This window comes from Ambystoma mexicanum, chromosome 7p (genome assembly GCF_040938575.1).
Source record: "Ambystoma mexicanum isolate Mex_15411 chromosome 7p, UKY_AmexF1_1, whole genome shotgun sequence".
Classification (NCBI taxonomy): Eukaryota; Metazoa; Chordata; class Amphibia; order Caudata; family Ambystomatidae; genus Ambystoma; species Ambystoma mexicanum.
In genome coordinates this window covers 22,262,817-22,286,866 of record NC_090939.1, presented here as the reverse complement: position 1 = coordinate 22,286,866, position 24,050 = coordinate 22,262,817, and the positions used below count along the sequence as shown (strand labels likewise).

At 44.5% G+C, this 24,050-nt stretch overlaps 1 protein-coding gene across 3 annotated transcripts in view; it reads right to left on the bottom strand.

Annotated features, from left to right (window-relative positions):
• The window catches only part of PWP2 (PWP2 small subunit processome component), a 306,748-nt gene that overhangs the window by 45,478 nt on the left and 237,220 nt on the right, over window positions 1-24,050 (bottom strand). For 2 of the 3 annotated variants that reach the window (XM_069635678.1, XM_069635679.1), the window contains exons 18-19: window positions 18,464-18,682; window positions 16,992-17,142 (exon numbers count right to left, since the gene is read on the bottom strand). In XM_069635678.1, the coding sequence (XP_069491779.1) occupies window positions 16,992-17,142; window positions 18,464-18,682 (370 nt within the window). The remainder of the gene's footprint in view (window positions 1-16,991; window positions 17,143-18,463; window positions 18,683-24,050) is intronic. The other variant, XR_011283393.1, reaches the window with a different exon arrangement.

Here is a 24,050-nt window from a genome sequence, read left to right as displayed (position 1 = left end):
GAGTGTGACCGCATGTTAACCGATACACATGTCATTTTTCACCACAGAAGTAATTTAGAGCCTACTAATATTCAAGCATCATGATGTAGCACATTTTATGGGATCTTTTTTTACGGGCGGGATCTTAGATAATCGATTGTCCAATCATTATTGTTGGACACAGAATTATATATGTGTCTAGCAGAGGGAGCCAATGATCAGGAGCGATAGGTTTTCATAACTATGACATCAAAATGGCTATCAGAACTGCTGTTTCCTGTTGAGATGTGGAGAAAAATCTTGAGCGAGAGCTTGGCTATTAATTGTGTTTTTCTCCCAGTTTTACACAATCCACTCTGTAGTGTCTCTTTATTGGCAAATACCAGTTAGAGGGCTATATGAAACTCTTTAGGGTGTTACATTGGCTTATTCCCAAGCGCCCACAAATAACTGAAAAGGATGACAAATGACTCCCTTTACAGTGTTCAGAAACTCCACATCTTGTGGTTTATTATGAGATATTCTGGTGCCCTTTGTGAGGGATACATGGTTTTTGACATCTGTTTTATCTGGTAGCAGAGGATGGTTGGGGCTGTGGACTTTGAGGTGACCCCCTGCCACCCTCTTTTTGGACAGCGGATCGGTCAGAAGAGACGATTAGGCTGTACACAACTTAACAGGAAGGACAGCAGGAGCCGGCTTTAGAGTGGAATAATGCCTGGCCTTCCACTACCCACTGGAAACAACAGGAGGAGATCGCAAATTGAGGGGATCCCAGGGCTCACAACCCTCAAAGGTCCACGGAAAGGGAGTATGCTATGTGCATGGTAACGGTTGGGGGTGGGAAATGTATTGTATTTAAGAAACTGAAGTTGATTAAGGATAGCCCTCGACATGGTCTTGGAAGGCTGCACAGTAGGGCCCCTAAGGGCCCAACCTTCTTTTGAGAGTAGACTTAAAGAGACAGAGAGATAAGGATACCCTGGGCAAAAGAAAGAAACAGAAAGACAGCTGTATTTTATTGTGTTGTGTTGTATTGTATTGTGTTTTAATTGATTAAATTGTTGATTGCCGGCATTGTGTTGTGAGACAGGTCCTGTAGAGGTGGGTGTTTCTTTGTGGGTTGTGAGAGTAGCAGATCGTATTGTTTGATAGAGGTTAATGGGTAAGTATGAACATTTAGATTGTGAGCAGATTTTGTTGTGGTGACCCAGAAGTAGGGTTTGGGTATTGGGGCATGGCCAGAGAAAATTAAAACGGATTTAATAGGTGGTGTATATCTGAAGTGGGGAGGAGGTGTGAGTAAGGGAAAAGTGTGAGAGAATTGTGAAGACTATTCCTGTTCTAATTCTGGTAATCTAACCAATATTTGCATTGTTTATTCTGTTTAAGTGCCAAGCTGCGCGATGCTTAAAAGTAAAAGTTATCATTTAAGATACACCAATAATTCACCTATGCAAAGCGTTCCTTTATTGTGAAAGGGGCTGCTTGCAAAATGTACATGTCGTGGCCACAAGAGGGCACTCACTGTAAAGATGTACTCCTACATATGTGCACATACTTACACGCCATGCACAAGGGCAGGAGGCTTAAGAACAGGCTAGGTATATTAGAGCCCTGGAAGGCCTCAGAGGAAGAGAGAGGGTCCTGCGAAGGAATGGATGCTTAATATGTGTCAGGGGGAGCACAAGCAGCCCACAGCGCCGCCGCCGCCTCCCACTGAGGAGAGCGCTTGCACACAGCCAACAGCCCTGCCATCACCGGCTGAGGCTGACATCCACACACAATTCACAGTACCACCTCCCTATGAGGAGAGCACACCAGCCCCGGCCTTCCCAGGAATACATCCGGCACAAGCAGCAGCTGTAGGGTATAGTAATCCCAGATATGAATCCCCTGATGAGGAAAGTGGTGAAAGTAGGAGAAGAGTGAAATTGGTAAAAGGAAAGGCACCATTAGTGCAAATGGAGAATGAAGCATGGCGCAGCTCAGAGAGACAGTTAAGGGATGAGGAAGAGTATAGAGGGCTACGTAGCTTAGAAAAGCAGCTAAGAGCAGCTAAGGAAGAGCTCGGGAGAGTGAGAGGCATGCAGATAGAAGGTCACAGGGTGAGAAGCACACCCATAGGTAATGGAGAGAGTGGAAAGACTATGATGAAACCAGAGAAATGTGTAGAGGAAACATATTGTTGCAACTTGATGGGAAAGGCACAGAAAATTATGTGAAGGTAGTGGAGTATGAAGAAATGAGGGAAGCAGCCAGGGAGGAAGTAAGGAGGACGACACAGGAAGAGACAGAGGAAAATGCACAAAGAGAGACAGAGGGAATGGAGAGAAGCAGCAGAGAAGATGCAGAGAGAGGAATAGGAAAGACAAAGAAGGAAAAGGGAGGTAGGAGAAAGCTCTGAGTATTGTAAAGAGACAGGAGAATGACAAGAGAAAAGGAAAACATTGAAAAATTAGGAAGGAGATGAGCCAAAAGATGAGCAGAAACATGATACCAGAGATGTGGGGGGAAGGGCGTGGGACAATTACCCCAGAGACCAGGGGCAGAGAGGTGTTGCCAGAGATAATGAGTGGACCATATGTAAGGGAGCCTGTTAAGGGAGAGAGTTTTGATCTCATACTTGAGGGTGACGACAGTGGAGAAAGTGACAGACAGACATATTGGGTAGACCTTGGTGATAGAGTGGGGAAAAGAGGCGGCACAAGCCTCACAAATGGATACCATAGGACCAGGCATAGGAGAGATAGCAGAATTGCTTGGGCCAAACTTAAGCCTGTATCCACCCTTCATATCAGTACTGCCCATAAATGAAGACCATAAATCACCATATTTCTTAAGAAACTTGCCAGAACGCCAGCGACACCCTGTAGCCGAGACAATGAGAAGGATAACTCGTGCAGCAACACCTTTGCGCAAAAAAGGGGTAACAATTCCCACTGGCCCACAAGGGATTAGGGCAACCCCACTATACGCGAGATAGACAAATATAACTTGATGGATAAGCTGGCAACACTGACAGCAGGGGTGGACCGGTGGATCTGCAAGCTAGAGCGGGAGACCGCTGGGACAGCATTAGCTATAGGTGACATGAAAAGCCTATTTGCATCCATATTGGGTGACCAGGCAGAGGTTGTGTGGAAGCGAGCAGGCTATTTTGCAGTTACAGAACATACCACCACTAAATATGACGGGTCACCATTTAATAATTGTAGAGCTAATGTATGGAAGACACTGAGGGTGCTATTTCCAGAACAATCTGACATGAGCGCCATAATTACTAGGACGATGGGGCCTACTGAGAACCCAGCTGCCTATATTCAAGACATTAAAGAACGTTGGTGTTTGAAAACGAAAGACAATTGGGATAAAAATATACCAGTGTTTTATTATATTCTATGTCAGGGCCTACCTGAAGTACAGACACAGTTAAAAAAGATTGTGGGGGTTGAAATGAGACCATGGCCAGAGATACAATTGACGTTTGTCCTTCACTGTAGGTTAAAGCAGGAGAAGGATCAAAAGAAAATAGAGGCAAGGCAAAAGGAAGAGGCACAATTGGTGCAGAAGAAATTATCCAAAAAGGCGGTAGAATGAGCGGCATTGATAAATACAGGAGACAGGAATAATGGACAGGGAGCCGTCATGCCACAGCAGAGCATGGGTGGTTATTATTCAGGAAGAGGGGAGAGTTATTTTCACCTCAGAGGAGGAAGAGGATTTGGGTTTGGTGATGGACAGCACGGCTTCGGAGAACCTGGGTGAACTGGAGCAGTATATGTTGGCCACGTGGGAAAGTAGGACACATGTCATGTGTGTGTAGAAGTAGAGGAGCAATGCAGTATGGGCCAAAGGGGGGTGGGGGGGAGTGGCATATCCAGCACCATATGGTGCACCACAGCAAGACTATGGGTATTATGACTACACACAATATTCACCAGATTAGGAACAAGCACAGCAGGTGCAGCAACACCAAGGGCCACAGATACAGCCACAGATAGCGCCACAACAGACATTGACACAGCAACCACAGAGTGCAGTGCAATCACAACAAGTAGTGACACAGTGGGATACCCATATTCTGCCACAGATGCCACGGATAGGAGTGACAGCGGTTGGGTGGAACCCTTTTACAGGGACAGGACTGTACATGTACCCCCAATAGGACAGCTCGCAGAATATCTTAATATGCCCTATCCTATCAGCAACCACAGACACCGAACAGGAACCAAGGGTAGCAGTATCTACAGGCGACCATACTCTTTCCTTCTTAGTTGACCACTGGCGCAAAGTCCTGTGTCAGAGAGGGCAGATTTCCGAAGTCAGGAATATTCATGGCCAGGCTTTTCTGGGGCTACAAATACAGTTCCTTTCACTGACAGTTTGCCTGTGACAGTAGGAGATCATATGGTAGCTATTCCATTCCTGTATTCCAGGAAGACACCTGTTAACATATTGGGAAGAGATCTTATGTCGAAACTCAATACGTTAATATCATTCACAGAGGATGGCACACTATGCTCTACAACAGGCATATATTTCCAGGCAGCAAAAGAATACTTACAAGCCTTTCATGGACAGACAGTACAGAGGGGAGTACCAGTGGATCCTGAAGTATTTTTCAATGGCGTACAAATGATGTTAGCATGGCTTAGCCACATTGAGGGACAGTTATTAAGACTACCCACGGACTTTTTATTCAGAACACAGATACCTACAGATGTAACTGAAGGGGAACTAGTTACAATTGAGCTAGAGATGGCTGTTGTGAGGGAGGATAGAGTGATTTTACACGGCACTGATGAGGAAGGGGTGAATTGGCGCACAGTAATAGCACTTGATGCATCACACAGACTGACACAGATGAGTTGTCTGACTACAGTGACTCTGATGAGGTGGTGTTTGAGATAAATATACCATGTCAACTGAGAATAGAGTATAAAGAGGTGCCACAACAAATAATGCTAGCTAAAAAAGTACCATCATTTATGGAAGAAGATTTGACCAGTCCATATGATATGAGGTTGTTAAAAGGGATTAGGGCAGTACAAATAAAATTAAAGGGGCAATTTTACCTCGAGTAAAACAGTATCCTATGTCCAAAGAAGCAGATGCGGGCATCTATGTAAGAATACATTTGCTCATGAAGATGAAGCAGGCTGTGATAGTGCCACCAGAATCTCCTTGCAACACTACTGTATACATAGTGAAAGAATCTCGGGGAGCGTTGTGTTGATTTATTTATTTATTTTACATTTATAAAATGTACAAAACTCTCGGGCATCACGGGTTAGCAAGATTAGCAAGATCGCGTGACACGCTGCATAAGGACTGGCTGTATTATGCGTGCGCAGAAAGATCCCTAAACATTGCGACTGTGTTTGTAAATGAGTTTCACGACTTTTTGATGTCCATGACTAAATACCTCTATCATTTCTTGACAGGAAATGAAAGGCAGGAAAGTATCACTAAAGGCAGAGAAAAAGACAAAATAGAATTGAATACCACTGCAGTTGTCAACTTTTTTCTGTGATTCAACATAACCAACATAAGATGATATAAGAGTGCCACCTCCCTCCCCAGACTATTTCTTCTACTTTTCTAGCTTTACATTTTTATTGGGAATATTTTTTTATCTTTCACATTTTTATTTTTTATTAGCACTATTTTTATATTTTTCAAATGGACCACATAATAGTGGAAGTGGCTTGAAAATCAATCAAATCCTTTACTATTGTCATTATATGTTGTAAAATGTTTTGAAAAAGGTATATACAGCTCGCCTCACTCACCATTGAAAAATAATAACCTACTATTGCCCGGTACTAAGTAACCTATACGAATGTTTTCATATCCTTATGTTCCTGATATCGTCATAACACCCCAATCAATACGCTGTGGGACACATCTGAAGACAGAAATTATGGCTACTGTGGTGCTTCTGTTTTCCTCTCTCTTTTGTTTTAATTTCCTATTTTATCTCACACTGTATTCGACTGATTATAAGATAAATGTGTTCCTGTGGCATAATGTTAGTGAAGTTAAAAAACAAGTTGTTTTCTAGTTAGAGCAGGAAATGGTATTCCGCCCACGTGTGGAGTCAGTGAGGGCTAGGAGAAGTATTGCAGATGATGAATATTACACAAGGTTATTTTTAGAATTCCATAAATATTGAACGAATCTCATGGTGTAGGTCAATGGAGAAGGTGGGAAGAGAAAGGGCAAGGGAAAGCTGCTTTGTTTGCTCATTTATCTCCTATGCCATGACAGCCTCTCGAGTATTTATACCTCAAGAAGTACCAGAGTACAGAGCACAATGCTTGGTGCATCTCGCAGTATGCCAGACGAGAGGAGAATTTCAGGGACAATCGGCCATGGTGAAGTAGCTCACAGGATCAGAATTCCCATAAGTAGAAGACAACTATCTGAAAGAGGCACACATGATGGAGAGTATACGAATGAAAAGTAAGGTGCTCATACTATCAGGTCCAGAAAGAGGAGATATCGAAGTAGTGGATCACCAAATATTAAGGTGTAAAGATGCCCGGTTTAATTTGATACATCATTGTGCACACACCACAATTACAAATAAAAGGGCAAGAATATTCCTCACGAGGAAGGGGTGATGGAATAATGGGATGCAAAGCAGAGGCACTAAGGACTGTGCCAATAGAAGTAATAGAAAACGCAGACAGAGTGTGCCGTGAGGAATGGAAAGAAACTGCAAAATGTTTAACATGGGTAGAAGATGAAGCAGGACCACTACCCATAACCAAACTACACGCACCAACATTATGCTTAAGAAATAATGCTTCAGTAAACCGTGGTAACAATTAAGGGTGCAAACACATTATGGATTTACCAGGTATGAAAGTTGGCACTGCTGTATTAAATGGACCATTACTGGGCCTCGAGTACAAGCGCTTGTATGCAGCTTCCGCCCAACTGGGGTGGCATATTTACAATAGTGCTACTAAATGCACCAGCGCTGGTAATACCACAAAGTAAGGTTGACATTGGGACTTTTCCTTCAATGGCACACAACAGGAAGAAAAAATCCCTAGGCCTAAAACACACAAAGGGAACTAGATATTTTTTCAAAGAGGCCAATGCTGCATTCGATGAAATCCCAGAGTCATAAATTGTTTGGTAAAACTACAACTTTCTTCACATCATTTCTAATGCCTGGCCTGGAATCAGCAGCAAATACACACTGGATCCAGGTAACTACGTGGGAACTGTTACAAACTATTAATACCACAATAAAAGGCTTCAATGCCATCAAGGAGGAGTTAAGCGTGGTCAGGATGATGACCCTACAGAACAGTTATGTACTGGACCGCCTCACAGCCATTGAGGGAGGTGTGTGTGCAAAGACAGGACCACGTTGCTGTACGTATGTACCCGCACATGAGGAGGAGAATGGGACCTTAATAGAGGCCATATACTCCTTGAAAGAGCTGCACGATAAAATGGAGGAGCAAGTGGATGGCATTGAGGACGATAGCTGGTTCAATTATCTATTCTCCTGGATGCCTACCTGGCTGACAGATGCATTCAAATTTCTGTTGCCAATTATGGTACTGGTCCCAATGGCTTTATGCATCTTGGGAATAGCAATAAGCCAATGTAAAAAGACTGGCAAGAAGGCACTCGTAATGACAGTAATGGTTAAAGTGGCCGACACTGTACATCAGTACACTCAAAATGATTACTAAGCTTACAGTCCCATGTACCCATTGGGTCAGCCAGCTAGACAGCCTGGAGCATTGTTTACATGCCCAAAAAACACCCATAACTACAATGAGCACTGGATGAAATGTGACGAAAATGGCGAATGCTGGCTTACAGTCAAGGAGGTAACTTGAGGAGGGTCACCAGAGTGTGGCTGCCCAAGGATGGCTATAATATGAGACAAAATGAAGGAGTGGTCGATGACTCGACCAGAGAGGGAAATGTAGTGGGGTAATTACTGACTAGAGAGCATGTTCAGGCTCTGCCCCCCTGCCTGCCTGTGAAGAAATGAAATTAGAAGATCAGAAAGAACAAAATTGAAACTGCATTTTAAATTCTCCTGGAAATGCAGCTGGCACAAAGGATAGTTATTTTGTGCCACACAAGTAGGGAACGGACAATGCATTAGCTTGCACAATTCATGCATTTTAAAATAGAATACATAAGGTGACGGGAAGGCTTGTACAGAATACGGGGACTCACTTCACAAGTAGGGCAGAACAACTGTAGGTAGATAAAGTTGCTGATACCCATAGGGAGAAATATAATGTGAAATGAATGCGCCAGGATCTCAGTAGATCGCAAAATAAATGCAAAATAAATGTGTCCTGCAGAGGAAAATAACGTGACAAGCAGTTGCCATTTTAAACCTGCACCAGCACAGCTGAGAATTAAACATGGCAGCTTTAAGAGAGGACCCAGCTAAGCACGCTATTTGAACAAATACATTTAATTCAGGAAAATGGTGTGGTGGCTGGACATAGCTGCCTCCAAGGAAAGTGAAGGCCCAAGACTCAGTAGGGAAGTGTTACAAAGCAGAACAAGATACCATTGTGTGCATTCGACTGTCAAGATAAATGAAGTTGCAACACCACAGCAGACTATTGGAAGTCTATGGGACGAACAGAACATCCCAGGAAATTTCATAAGTAGTTGGCAGATTAATGTCTCAGCGATTGGCTAGGCGTGACAGAGAAACGCAGATACTGCTAAAAGACAAATAATTACCGCGCACATGGTGAAGGCAGAATGATTTAGAATAACAGTATTCATAAATGTGTCAAGAACAAGATGGTGCGGTTACTGTTGCAAGAACAGGTGCTTGAGACTCAGCAACATCATGGCAGAGATAACATGGGCTGTTTTATTTAATTAAGAACAAAGGCAATATGCTTGTCCTCTCCTTCCATCTACAATAAAACATGTCATCATGCCGCCAGTTCACGGAGAGTGTGACCGCATGTTAACCGATAAGGACATGTCCTTTTTCACAGCAGTAGTAATTTAGAGCCTACCAATAATATTCAAGCATGAAGATGTAGCACATTTTATTAGATGTTTTATGGGTAGGATCTTAAATGAAGAGTTATACAATCATTATTTATATATGTATATATATAGTTGATAATTTATTCCCCATCGTTTATCGCAGTGAAAATCCATTCTGCCAATTTGAGGGCATCAAAGTACGCCCAATTCGGTCTACCATCACCAGTCTTTCCCAGTAGTCCTCTTCCATAGTTTGGTTAATTTGTTCCACCCACTTGCCCAGGAACCTTTTTCTTTGGGATGAAAGTCTCGGGCAAGACAAAATCAGGTGTCTCGTTCTTTCCAATGTTTCAGGTTTGCCACATAAGCGGCATCCAGCTTCTTGAAGTGTAATCGGTTTCCTCAGATATAGGACCTCAAGAGATGGGAGAATATTTAGTCTACATTGCATCAATAGATCCCTGTATCGGGGCAATGGGAACCTTCTCAAATATGGTGGAGGGTCGTTCAATGATTTACGTTCCCATATGATGTTGTGACAGTATTTATTCAATCTCTTCGATGTAGTTTCCTCCCAGTCTTTTTCCTAAAGGGTTTTCTTCACTTTGTCAGGATTTCCCTTAAGCAGCTCCGTTTTGATGTTGTAGTATGCTAAGGCCTCTTGACATTTCTTCTTCCAAGCTTGAAAGAGATTATCCTTCTTTTTCACTTCTGTATTTGCCAGAATTTCAAACGGAATCGGTCGATTGTCCAGGATACATTTGCGGTATAGGGAGATGGTTTTCCACAAAACTATCACTTCCAAGGATTGCAGCCTCAATTCGTATCTTATTGTCTTCACTGGTAGACAATTCGGGAGCCCAGGGACCTTTCACCAGAAGTATCCCATATTTCCCATGGCAGGTTTAACAGTGATTCAACGCCATAGGTCAGAACTGCCACCACCTTTTGTTTGTAAAATGTGATTACTGGGATCATTGAATAGGCTCCACATCTCAAATTTATTTATTTATTCGCATTTGTTTAGCGCACAGGCAGCCCAGAGGGCATCGTGGCGCTTGTTACAGATATGAGCATGACTTGCAGTACATACAGTGAAGTCATTACTTAGTTGCAAAAGAAGAAATAGTAGCTACAGGAAAGGAGAAGGGAGGAGAGGAGGAGGAAAGAGTAAATGGCACGAAAGGAAGAGGAATTAGTTAAAGTGGTTTTCAGTTTTTTCGGAAGGCAGTGAGAGGTTTCTGCTCTGAGCGTGCTAGGTAGTGCATTCCATAGCTTAGGGGCAATGTAGGGGAAACGTATTCCACCTGCTCTGGCTCGTTTGATGCATGGGACCCTAAGTTGGTTGGTGTGGCATTGCCTAGTTGGTCTGGTGGAGTGAGATTTGGCTAGTATGTCAGACAGGTATGAGGGTGCAGACAGGTTGATACATTTGTGTGCGGTGGTAAGTATTTTGAATGTAATGCGCTCTTTGACAGGTAGCCAGTGTTCTGCCTTTCTGGCGTGCGCGATGTGGTCCCTTTTAGGTATATTGAGAGCTGCTCATAGTGCATTATTCTGTGTAGTTTGGAGTTTATTGAGATTGGAATTGGAGGTGCCAGCCAGTAGCGCATTACAATAATCTCGTTTGGCTTCAATGGTGGCTCTGGCAATAGAAAGAAAAGCTTGCCCTTGATTTGATAGTTTGACGAGCCTCTCCCTGATAAGACTATGTTGAGCCCGTTTGTTAATGTTTTTGTTGATCCTGACCCCAATGTTGCTGTGTCCACTATTTCCAGGGCGTGGTTATTGATTGTCCATACAAATGGGTTCTTTTTCCTCTTAGGACCTCTTGCAGACTGCATGATCATGATCATTGATTTTCTTATGTTGATCTTCGTGCTGTTATCGAGATAGGTCTTCAGAAAAGAATTGCAGAATTTAAGACCTATCTCTGTTTGAGCCAAAAATACATCGGCTGCATAACGTAACCAGGGCAAGTCCGTATCTTCAAACATCGGTGGAAAGGCCTGTATTTTTCCTGGTACTCCTTAATGTCCGCCAAATATAAGGCAAACAAAAAGAGGCAAAGCACACCCCTCCTTGATGCCATTGAAGGTTAGCATCTTCACGGTAACGTTGCCTCCTTTAGAAACCACAATTTGTATGGAGGTGTTAGAATACAGTGCCTGGGTGGCTTCAAGGTGGTCTTCCGGACAATGCAATTTTTTTAATTTGGCCCAAAGTCGTTGGTCTGCTGATTCCGTCAAAGGCCTGTTCTAGGTCTGTAAAGCCTAGATAGATGTTTCTTTTGGTTTCCAATGCACCCAGCTTTACTAAATTTAGGAGAAGTAGGTTCAGTGAAGTCCAAACTCCGGACATAAATGCTGTTTGGCGCTTATCCAGGATTCCTGCCTTTATCGTCCAGCTTTTAAGATCCCTCAAGAGAATGGAAGAAAATAGCTTGCCAATTCAGTCCAGCAAGGCAATTGGCCTATAGTTCCTGGGGTTAGAATGATCCCCTTTCTTATAAATGGGTACTATAAGGGCCTCCTTACATTTTAGTGGTATGGTTCTGGTCTTTAGAATCCGTTGGAAAAGCGGGTAAATAAAGGCTGCCCAACCTTCCCCATTTTCTTTCAGCATACGGTTAGATATTCCATCCGGCCTGGCCGCTCTTGAGGAACCGAGTTTCTTAATCCTCTGTGGTATATCTTCTCTATCGATTTCAATGAGCCACAGACTTGATTTGCTCTCTCTTTGCATATCTTCGACCGTATCGGTCTCCTGAAAGAGGGCAGTGTAGTGTTTCACCCATTGCTTTTTTGCGACTTGATTTGAAGTTAGGGTGGCCTGGTGATCTTCTCCTTTATTTATAATCTCCCAGAGGGACCTTGTATTAGATGTTCTTATTGCTGCTAGCTTGTGACCTCCAGGCCTGTGAAGACTTAGCCAATTGTTATATGATCGTTTACATTGCCTTATCATTTCTTCTTTGTTCTGGTGAGGACTTTTCCAGAGTTGACGCAGTTCAGCTCGATGAGCCCTCCTTTTTTCCATCAAGTCCGGATTATACACATGTTTCCTTACAATAGTTTTGTTTTTATTCGGATCGGTCTTCACTTCATAGTCCTTGAGAAACCATCTGTACTCGATTGCGTCCTGGTTATTTTTAACGTTGTCAGCAAGGCGGTCCACTAATTTAGGATGGCATGAGATTTTATTTTACGCCTATTCCTGCCCCATGATAATTCAATTGGCGGGATGATATGATGATTCGTCTTTTTCGCTCGCCATAGAAGTTCTATTTCCAAAAGCGTGTGGTCATTCACTTTCTGCTTCTTGACTATAAAGGTGTTGATCCATTTTAGGGTGTTCCCAGCGACAAAACAACAGTCTAGACATGCGCTGCACAAGTTGCTGGCCCAGGTGTCAGCCCCTGGCACGTCACCTGAAGTCTGTCCATTCAGCACGGTCATCTCCCTGATATCCATTTCTTTCAGCCAGCGAGCTTCCTTTGTGTCTAGACATGATTTTTTTCAGACAGCCCTTATTGTCTAGAAACCTCAAGTTGAAATGGCCACATATTAGGATAAGTTGGTTTTTATCCTCAAGCATTGACAAATCAATGACCGTCAGAATGTCCGGTAGGTATTTTTCCATTTCACAGTCCTTGCTGCTCCACTAAGTGTTAATTCAAAGGAGTCTGCTCTCCTGTGGACCGCTATTTGTAACTAATTTTAACACTTGAACAAAGGGGTTAGGTATCTGATGTTCTATTACCTGCCGGGCACGCTCATATTTGACCAGGGTTACAAGACCCGCTCGTGGTCTGCCCAGTGGGTCTTTCTGCGCAGGATTCATAAAGACCTGGTATCCCTCACACACTGGGGTTGTTCCTATCCACGATTCCTGTAAGCAAATTAGCTCATAACTTTCCAGAAAGTTACTTTCACCAGAGTAGAGGTGGGCAAAGCCGCGAGTGTTCCATGAGGCCAGGAGTGATCTTTTCTCCCCTCCCTCTGCAGTAATCTATTGAGTCTTTTTATCGGTCACTCTGCCGGCTGGCCGGGGGTCTCTGATATGTTGTGGCTGTTTTCTGTCCTCCAAGCCTACCCTTCTCCTCTTCGGATTGGAGTTATCGACCGTAAACCTTAATTTTGACAGTGGTGTCTCAGTCAGTTTCTGCAGTCTTTTTCCCAAGTTCTCTGAAGAGGAGTTATCTTTCCTGGCTTCCTTGGGTCGATAGTTGGCGCTGGGTCTTGGTTTATTAGACTCTGTGTGTGCCTATGACCATTGGGCTCCACTCCATTCCGTGGGTCTTCCAGTCATTCCGTATTTGGACGAGAGAGGTCTTTTTCCTGTTGTCCTCCCATAGCTAGGCTTTACCTCAGTGAGCTTGAATCCTAAGTCCGCCAATGTGTCCTTTGCTCGCCATTCTCTGTCTTGTAATCTCTGCGATCTCAAGTGTAGTATAAATAAATCAGTTCTTGTTTCATCGTAAATTCGACGATTACTATATCATCAGTTGAGATCTTCAGGTATGTTGGGAGCTTATTGAGTAAAGTCGGAAGGGTCCTTCTATTTAAGACTATCATCTTTCTGACTCTCTGGGACCTTTCCAATTTCAATTTGTAGGTTTCGCCAGCAGTTTTCTCCACCTCTCTACTCTTCATACAGATGTCCTCAGCTGCTTGCTTTTTTATGTTGGTATGATGTGTTTTATTAATCTTCTCATTCATCGTTATCGTTACTGCTTATGTTTGTTGCCTTAATCTACGTCTATTTTCTAGTTGTATCAATAGATCTGGGCTTTTTAAAGTCCTGTCTCGTTCTCGGTTAGCCCTTGAAGATGGTCTAGGCGTGGATTTGTGGGCTTCAGGAATCACGCCGCTTCTTCCCTGTGCCTATGGGTGGTCGTCTTCCTTTGATCAACTCTTTGTTCCCGTGGACTGGGGATATTTATACAACCTTTTTTCCCCTTGTAGGATCTTTATCCAGTTTCTTTTCGTCAGCGCCTACTCCTCGCCTTTTCACCACTGGGTCATTGGTTGAATGTTTGTCGATTTCTTGCCAGTCCGAAGGACGAAGGACTGATGTTGTCCCACAGTTCTTCCGCTTTATTGGTTTTGATTATTTCAATGAGATCACTCAAGCATGTGCTCGATTCCAGGTCTGTGGCGATATACAGATCATTATCTATTCTACCAATTGGTAGTGATTTCTGGGGTGCCTGATCTTTTGGCGTATGATTTAGTTTCATTTCTCTCCTTGGCTTCTTTGCTTGAGGTTCTGGCTCCTCCGGTGCTGGTATTTTAATATTCCTGAAGAAAGCTCTATAGCCATTTCGCTTTCGTTTATGGTCTTGTTTTTTTGTTTTCTTTTGGAGGATCCCCATAGGTTCCTTCTGTTGTGCTTTTCCCTGGCCTCCTGTTTCTTGCTTACTTGACTGGTTTGTCTCTTGGAACATCGCATAGCTCGTTCTTGGCTCTGCTCCACCTGACCATAAAATATAGTCAGTGGTGGCCGGACCAGGGAGGCTACGTCCCTTGCCCAAAACCAAGGGCCCCCCTACAAGCTGCTTTGCTTGCTCTGGTTCTCGTCGCGTCTTCCCCTTTCCAATCGAGTCCAGGTTAGCCGGGGGACCCAGATATTCATAGTGGATTAGAGTATCCTGAGAGGCTTTTTGCAAATTGGACTTTGTGGTCCACTTATGGTCTTCCAGGATGGCCTCCACCAAAAGCGGTTTATCATTTGATTCTTGTCGGGCTAGGTCCCCTAGCCGATTTTGCCATTGTTGGGTCAAATCCGACTCCTTTTCCATTCTAAGGTCTAGTCGTTTAGCAAGACCTTCAATTTCATTTAGTTTTTCCTTAGTTTTCAGGTTCAATGTATAGACTGATCGCAGAGAGTCAATGATGGTTTCATACAATTTAAGAAAGGGTGCAATCGCAATGTTCAGAGCTGCCATCACCACATTCTGAGTGTGAATAAAGTCATCCATTCTTCCCTTAATGCATAGATCACTTATTTTCCTCAGCGAGATCTCATCAATCCCCATATGCTGTTGGTTCTTAGGCTCCATGGGGGCACTTTGTTTATTGCATCTGATTGAGCATTAATGGGTGAACATGTATTCTTTTCCCATGGCCTAGATTTCGCTGATCAGGAGGATCCGGAGGCGTTTCGTCATCCAATGCAGCCAGCTACTCCATTATGGACATGCTTCTTTTTTTCCCTTACAATTTTACCAGTGAGGCTCGATATGTCTTGGATCAATTTATTCACCAGGCTTGAGTTGCTGAGCTTGGCTGGCCTGGGTCTTTCTTCCCTATTAGGTACTCCCCACTTGAGGCATCATCTGAGTTCAGGCTCCCCAGTTCCCTACTCAATGTGTGGTGGGGGGGGGGGGCATCTCGATCCTTAGTGCGTAGTGAACTTTCTAAGGTTTTCCTTCATATCATCTTTCCCCATTATACAGTCACTTACTAGATCTATAATTTGGGGGGAGGTCTTTGGTGGCTCGCTCATTTCCATCCATGTACCTTCCTGATGCCAGCTCATTATCTCCATTTCACTGAGATCCTCAAAGCAAGGGATGTCGGGGGTCGGTCCCTATGGTTATGGATCCAGATTCCCCCAATTTGTTTTGCTGTGAATTGATCAGGGCCGGTTTATCAAGTCAAGTATTTTTGTGTCCTTGGGCCCGGGTGGGATGTACAATAACCCTGCTTTTTCTGCCCCCCTTGATGGTTCCTTTAAACCTGTTTTTGTGGAGGGTTCCTGCACGGTCACTTTGGGGATTGGGTCAGGAGTCATGTTTTGTTCTGTTGGAATCTGAGATGGATTTGTGAGCGCCGTCGGACAGCCATCTCCATTTAAGCTGTCTACTTCCTCTGCTCGAGGGTGGGCGGGCTCCATGAACCCTTCCCTTTCCAATGTTTGTCCAGCAGGCTCTGCTATAACAGCCATCTCCTCCGTTTGAATAACCGGAGCCTCCTCAATATTACTTGTATAGGTCAAAGGTAATGGCAGGGAGCGTGTATCAAATCTCTCCGCCACATGTGTTGTTTTCAGGTTGGCACCCGTGTTCTGGGTGGGAGGTATCATTTCCTCATGGCAAATATCCTGTAGGCCCGGGGAGGGGCGTGGCGAGCAGATCACGCTCCACCTCCTTTTCCTTAGTCAGTACCGCCCGCTACTTATTCACAAAGGGCAGGCGGGACTTTCTCAGGGGCAGGGTAGATTTGCTTAGTTGCATCAGAGTTGGTGACAAAGAGGAAGGGAGGGCGGGGTGAGAGGGGAGTGGATGCTTTTGATGGTGTGTCGCGCCGCAGCAGGCTCCTCCTCCAAGCCTTAAGGAGCCAGCAATAGAGCACCGCAGCTCTGCAATAAAGGTTAAAGTTGCTCCAAGTCCAGTGAGTCAGTCTGGAAGAAAAGTTTCAATGGTGCACTGCACGCCTCAGTGGATAGTCTAACACCGACAACACCACTTGCGCGCCACTTCCGTATATGTAGCATAGTAGAGGGAGCCAATGACCAGGAGCGATAGGTTTTCATAACTATGACATCAAAATGGCTATAGAAACTGCAGTTTCCTGTTGAGATGTGGAGAAAAATCTTGAGTGAGAGCTTGGCTGTTAATCTTATTTTCCCCCCAGTTTTACATTGCAATTAAAGCTGGGTTACCTTGCATTTGGCATACCACAACCCACTCTGTGTTGTCTCTTTATTGGCAAATACCAGTTAGAAGGCTATATGCCTTTTGACCTCTGTTTCAGAGTCGCTAAAAAAGAACACCTTGTGGGCTCCTATGGACAACAGTCTATAGAAAGAGCTCATGTGATATGGAGAATTACGGAGAAGTCCCTCTAGTCAAGGAAAAAAAAGATAACCACGGAAGACAGCAAAAGGTTTAAGGAGCCCACAAAGTTAGAAAGCAAGAAACCCAAAAATGAAATGCTGCCTGAATAGCGTGTTAGCCCCGGCTTACCCCCACCATGAGCAGGATGAAGTACAGAACGTACCTGGCCTTTAGGGACTGCCCGTGCTGCATGAGCAGTCTTTGAGCCCACGTGAGGTAGAACTCCAGGTGAGCAGAGGTGTCGAAGGCGGACGCCAGAAAGTGCAGCACTTTCTCCACGTACACCTCCGGCAGAGAGGAGCAAATGACATCAACTGCAAGGGAAAGAGCATCAGAAATCAAGAAATCAAGAAATCATGAGTGGCAGCAGAAGGTTCAAACCGTTCAGATCAATGGAGCGGCAGGCAAGGGGTAGAGGTAAAAATCAGATCACAGAGAGGGTTCATAAATATGATAACAAAGAGGCATAAGAAGCAGCAGAGTTTGAAAACAGTAAAATAACTGATCGCAAAGCAAGAGTTAATTAACGCTAAGGGATCATGGACAGTGCATAGCAGGGTAGGGTGTGGGAAAGGTTTTCAAAACAGAAGGCTAGTTAAAGATGTCAAAGCGAGAGTTTAGACATCAGAGATCACAGAGCTGGTGGGGGAAAAGGTTACAAAGAGTAGATCACGGAGGACCAGCAGAGTACATTTAAATAAAACATGGGGATGTGTGGCAGATGGGATCACAGTTTAAAGAAAGGTGCATCTGCATGAGAAAACAAACCCTTACACAAAGCAGGAAAGCATGCACTACTTGGCTCATATCACGGAGGACGTTGGGCTTAGAGAAGATGCAGAGAGGGTGCGGAAGGAGCAATGGCTAGTATATTGCGGTAAGTCTGGAGAAAGGCCTTGAAGATGAGAGAGTTCAGCCAAGGGCATGACATGGATATGCACCCAGACCCACTTTCCTAAGCGACTCCCATTTAGCCAATATTCTCTCCCTGCCACATTACCGCTCACCAGCCCCTGTACAGAGATCCAAACTCCTATTCTGCCTGTACACTGGCCACAAACACTGCCACCACAGTTCCTATAATGCTCCGTAACATCTAATGCAATCTGTCCTTCCCTGATAGTTCCCATGCACTGCTCCCTACTGTCCTTGTGAATACCTCCACACATTGACTCTGCTCCCTCTCTGCTGCCTCCAATGTCTGTAAATACCCTATGAATTGCTGCTTATTCCCACTGCTACTGCTGGCAATCCTTGCCCACGCCCCAATCCAGCTCAATGTTCCCCACAAACGCACACCACAGACCAAATCTAGCTCTGCCTGGTCACATTGTCCTAGCAGCCACTTGCCCTCACTGCTAGGCACACAAATTGATGTCTCTTGATGCACTGGCGCCCCCCCTACTAAAGATAGCGTATTCTACCCATACCTTGCACTCGCGCAGAGCAGGCTCTGATCCGTTACCTTCTGGTAATGGCTGCCTACTCTCACTGCAGAACTTTAAAGTAGATCACAGGCAGGTTGATAAATGCCCTTCTCCAGCTACCGGCCTTACCCTAGGCTGTCCTCTCTGACCCTCCCCGTCTGGGCTGGCCAGGATCTGCACGGTTTATGTTCTAGAGATAGCCACTTACTCTCATTGCAGGGGACATTCTCCAGGACCTCGCGGATCAGAGCCTTCTCGTTTAGGCGGAAAGCCATGACAATAGCTGCTGTGTACTCCTTCTGGCGCAACGTCTTCCGTATGCTACTGGGTGTGATGTCCAGGTCCAGATCAAAAGGATCAAAGAACAAGCTAGAGTCCAGTGAGTAAATAAGGAGGCCTTCTGTCGTGGTTGCAGCCCAGCTCCGTCCTGCAAAATACCAATTGCAAAGCTCCACGTGTAAGGATACCGACCCTTGAAAGCAGCATGCAAAATGCGAGTCTTTGATAAAAGCATTTAATGCTACACATCTGCATTCGCGCTCAATCAATTGTTCAGCATTTCAATCAGGAATGTGGTAAACAGCACAATGGATAGGAAGAGAAGTGGAACCATACGAAGCAAACCCATCAACACTTATGAATCCCTCAGAGCTGGTCCCAATTAGTCATATGGGGGAGGAGGGGTTGCAGATGCTGCCGAGCACAGATGGCTGAGCAGTTGATGTGGACGTTCACGTATTAGGAAAGTTTTTCTAGAGTCCAACTAAGGGCTTATTAAAATCATTCAACTGAGGCAGTACAAGACTCCACTCTTAGTAGAAGTCTGTACTTCCAGTTCATGGTAGCGTAGACAGAGTAGCCAGGCTTATCTTAGGAGGGAGAGAGTCTGTACAATCAGTAAAGACATTGTAATACAAGTGGTCCAAAGAAACACTATGTATTGTAAAAATAAATTGTTTATTTAAATACAAGTAGGCCCAGATAAATCTAGGGGGGGAATAAGTACTATCACATTATATATAACCACAATTATAAAAACACAACACTTTGCTTGAAGGTGCACAGACCAAAGCATATAACCTTATTTGGAACACCTAACAGGCGTTCTAGGGAAGTCAAAACCAATAGTTGCTGTTAGGCAAGATTGTGTGCAGTACCCGTTGGGAGACTACAGCAAACTTGACCTCCTGGCAATAGGAACCCAACCTTTGGTATAAGTCTGTACTACACAGGTTGGTAATGTGGCTGAGCAGCCAGGCTCATCTCAAGAGGGGTCAATGTGAGCTGTAGGGGAGTTACACAGAGATTCACAGTGACAACTATTCAAATAAACTCTCATACTCAAGGTTTCTTGAATGTATTTAACAGTCAGTTGAATAATAAGCCTTCTTCAGAACGGAGCAATATAACAGTAACACAAATACACTCCAAAACACACACTCTTAGTTTCTCTAAATCAGCAAGTACCCATTTGGGATGGCACACAGATTATTTCAACACCCTGAAGTGACTTAAATAACTAAGACACTGTGGACATTAATATATCACTAGTACATTTAGAGCAATACTGAGATTGGTGTCAAAGAAAAGGGTTCACCGATAAAACAATAAGTACACAAATATTCTGAAGCAGGTAAGTACTTTTTAATCCTCCAATGCAAATTAAATGAACCCTTTCCTAGAGGAAAGGTAATGCACAAAGTCAGAGGTAAGAAGAGTCTTTCAGGGAGCCAAGCCAGCCAATGTTAAGTTAATGGTGAGCTGAAGCACTTCTTGTAGGTAAGTAAAAGTCTTACACAATGTTTTAGAAGTCTTTGTAGAAAAAGTAGAATCAATGTAGGGCCACAAGCTGGGAGGCTTGTGAGGTGCAAAAGCTGCAAGCAACCAAGATAAGTCTCAACTGAGAACAAGTAAGGCTACACAACAAGATGCAAGTTCCCTTAGTTTTACAGTACCTTTGGTTAGAAGAAACGGTTCCAGCTGGCTTCTGTTCCTCTGCAGCTCTGCAGATCCTGTTGTTCCTGAGCCTCAGTCGTGGGGACAAGCGGGAGGACGTCTGGGGACTCCTGCACTGCAATGGGAAGGTCAGCAGCAGCAAAGGACAAACTTCAATTCAGCCGCACTTTGCGGTTTCAGCTCCTCAACTCTCAGCCAATAGCACCACTGCGGTTCTCGGCTACCACTATGGACTTTCCTTGCATCTGGGGTCCAGCACTTTGTTGAGGTGGCTCAGGCTTGGCCAGTACTGCTTCCTGGGAGTGTGGAGGATCTTCTACAAGCTTAAAAGCGATGCACTCAGTTTGGTGTTCCTCTCCCTGGCACTTTGGTTCCAGCAGCAGCAGTGTAAGTACAGCCAGCTCCGAGAGGATGTCCAAACGGGTTCACTTTGGAGTTGAATGGTCCCACCAACCCAAGGGGCGAAGTTGTCCTTGCAGGGCTTCTCTAGTCGAGGCAAATTCGGAGCTTCAGCACTGCAGCAGGGCTTCACCGGGCAAACCAACGGTCCAGGAGATGCAGTAGGCGTCCTCAAGTTCTTCTTCGGATTCCTTCATCCAGTGGTCGACTCTGCCTTCCAAGCCAAAAAGCCTCGCCTTTTATGCAGGTTTCTCCCATTCATTCCAGCATAGCTTTTAATCGCACAGCAGGGTGGCTGTCCTCCAAGGACAGCTAGCCGGCCAATCACCTTTTGTCACGACCCTTACCCCAGAGCCCCACTGTCAAGTCCACTTGCCAGGTAGGGTCAGGTTTCGGGGCTCAATTAAGGCCCTGGAGTCCTTGCATCCACTCCCAAGACTCTCTTGGAGTCAGTCCTGGCACCAGCTCATATTCATTGTGGAGAACATGTTTGAAGGGGGACTACTTTTCATTGCGCCAGCAGTTAACATGGAGGCATTCGCATAAGAAGCTATGCGGTATAATGTTTTGGGTGTGGTGGCCTGGGATTACTTTACCTGGACTACTTTGTTGGGAGGCTATTTAAACCACACCCAAGCAACAGAGCATGCTTCGCGTTACTTTACAGACTGCAACGTAACGCTCACTGTGTCCTGTGATACCCGTGAGCCTCAGAGCAACGAGCCTGCAGAGGAGACAAAAGGTAGTAAATCAAACAAGGGCAAACAAAATATACCCCTAATATTCACTATCTCTACCTTTAGAGGGTATCACAATATATTTAAACAAAGATAGGACACAACACTACTAAAATACAGATGTAATACTGAGACCCTACCAGTATTCCAGAGAATACGCTGCCATGTGTTAAAGCCCCGTTTGCATTTCTATTCACGCACGGGCGACATTGGTGATATTTTATTTTTATCAGCAGTCGGATAGACTTGGTGCCCTGGTTTGCCCAAGCGCGCTGGGGTGTTCTAATTGTGTCAGCAGATAATTAATGTTTTTAGGTCCCCACTGTGGGGGATACTAGACTAACGGTTTTTTCTGTGTTTCTTTTTTTCTGTGTTTACAGATTTATAGGAAACACCTTTAAAATCTATGAGTTAAATGATTGGACTGCATCCTTACACATTTGCGGGACAGTGAATGACAACTCATCGTGTTGTTTCTTTTGGGTGTATCCCATTGTTGGATCACTCAGTTTACACGGCCAGATAATGTGTAGTTGTGGCTTGCCACTCTGGCATGCCTGGTATTTCACATAAAGGTTGTTCCACATTGGTTTCGCTCTTTCTCGTACACTTTGGGTGATGGTGTACTCCGCTTACCTTTAGTGATTCTTTCACCTCTCATACTAATTTGACCACATTTACAGTGGTTTGGCAAACTAATATAATATATAATATTTTGCCTCCCGGATAGTGACTATTGGCAGTCCTATTCTTGAATACTGTGAATTAGGTTTCACGCCTAGGGTGATTGTTTTAGGCCCTTGGTAATATGGTCATGGTGACTGTTTTTCTCACCCTCTCTTTAAACTTTCAAGGCCTTGGAGCCTTGTTGTTGATTAAGATGGTGAATGGTGTTGAGTTAACGTTTGGTGAATACTGAGTCCTTAGGTTCTTTGTGTCCCTTTTATCTTGCAGCCGGTGTGTACCACATCTGTTGGTGGATGTGCTTAGGACCCCTACTGCACAACATTGAACACATTTTAATACTACAAGAAAAGAGTGTCTGTTTTCCACTGAAGAGAGTTCAGCCATTGTATGGCAACAAGAACTGAAACATGTTACATGTCGGGATTATATACATTGTTGAGAACACATTTGTTTTATGATAGTGTGATTTGCTGCTAAGATTGTGTTTGCGTATGTGGTATAAATGTTTTATGATGAATGGTCGAAATTTAATATTTGAACTGTATTTTTATGATCAGTTGTTGTGCTGAAATATGGGTCTATTTTTCGAATTGTTCGTATTTTTCGAATTGTGATGTATAAATAAATTCATATATCTTTTTGTACTTAGTTGTACTTTATCTATTCTTTCAAGATATAAGTACTCGTGTTCCATTCTGGAATACTGGTAGGGGCTCAGTATTACACATGTACTTTAGTAGTGTTGTGTCCTATCTCTTGGTTTAAATATATTGAGGAGACAAAAGGAACATCGTTTATAGAATCTTACCTGCAATCTCCATCCTGTCATCTACTCTCCAGTGAACAGCTTCTTCTGGGCACCACATACCTACCGGAACAAATCGACCTGAAAAGGAGAAAGACAACATTAGAAAAGGCACACTCCGGCATTGCTTAAGCCACGAACATCACAGGAAGCTTACCTGTCTTGTCACCTCCCGGCCGGCATCGTTCCGGAGTTCCACACCTGCTGGAGAAGGACAACGTGACCTGTAAGGAAGAGAGGAGCAAAGGTTAACAAAGGCAAGACAAAGCGGCGCAGCGCATAGCGCATTACTTACCGCATTGCAGCGACATCTCTCGCCATCATTTGCCGGCGGTGCTCAAACCAACCAGCACGCCACGCTGAATCTCCCGCATGCCTAGGGAGAAAGAAAGGACATTATTAATCACAAAAGAAAGGCAGGCAAGAACAAACAGCGCTATAAAAAAACTGCTGCAATAAGACTTACCTTAAAGACACTTGAACGGGCACGCGCCCGTGAAGTAACTCGGTCGCCCACGCCCACTGAAGACTACGCACCCCTGCTAAGAAAGCAGGATGGAGAGCACGCATAATACCACAACAAGGTGAGGAGAGGGCCTAAGGGCTGAAGCCAAAGGGGTGGTGGGGGGATACTTTACCTGAATCGGCCAGTCTTGAACACAGCCCTCCGGTGTTTTCAGGCTAGACTTCCTCCGAAAACACCATCCGGAAATCGGAGAGAAGGTTCTGGCAACCAACCAGGGCTGAGTGGCATCCCCGTGGATACCAGGTGACCGTAACACCTTTGGGTGAATTCCTGTAACCAAGGGGATTAAGCACAGGGAGTTTCAGGCACCTCCCTCACTTCCTGCCCCTGCCAGACACCCCAGGGCCAGAGGTGGGCTTCACTCCCGAATCCTGCCAAAGACAAAATGAACAAAGGGACCAAACCAGGTTTGGCGCGCAGAGTAAATCGCAAGAAAGACCTTTCCAACAAGAAATTGCGAAAAAAGAAGACTGTGGCCATTTTGACAAAATGGGCACCCATGGGCGCCTTACTGCAGCTACGAACGCAACTCGTGGTAAAAACACACAATGGTAGTAAAAAGTAAACCACCGACACCAGCCATTAGTTGTAGAAAGGGTAACATAAAAATGTTACGTGAGAAACTAGACAAAGGGGATACTAAGTAACCCCTCCAGCACCCTATTGTAAGATAGTGTGTGCTGGT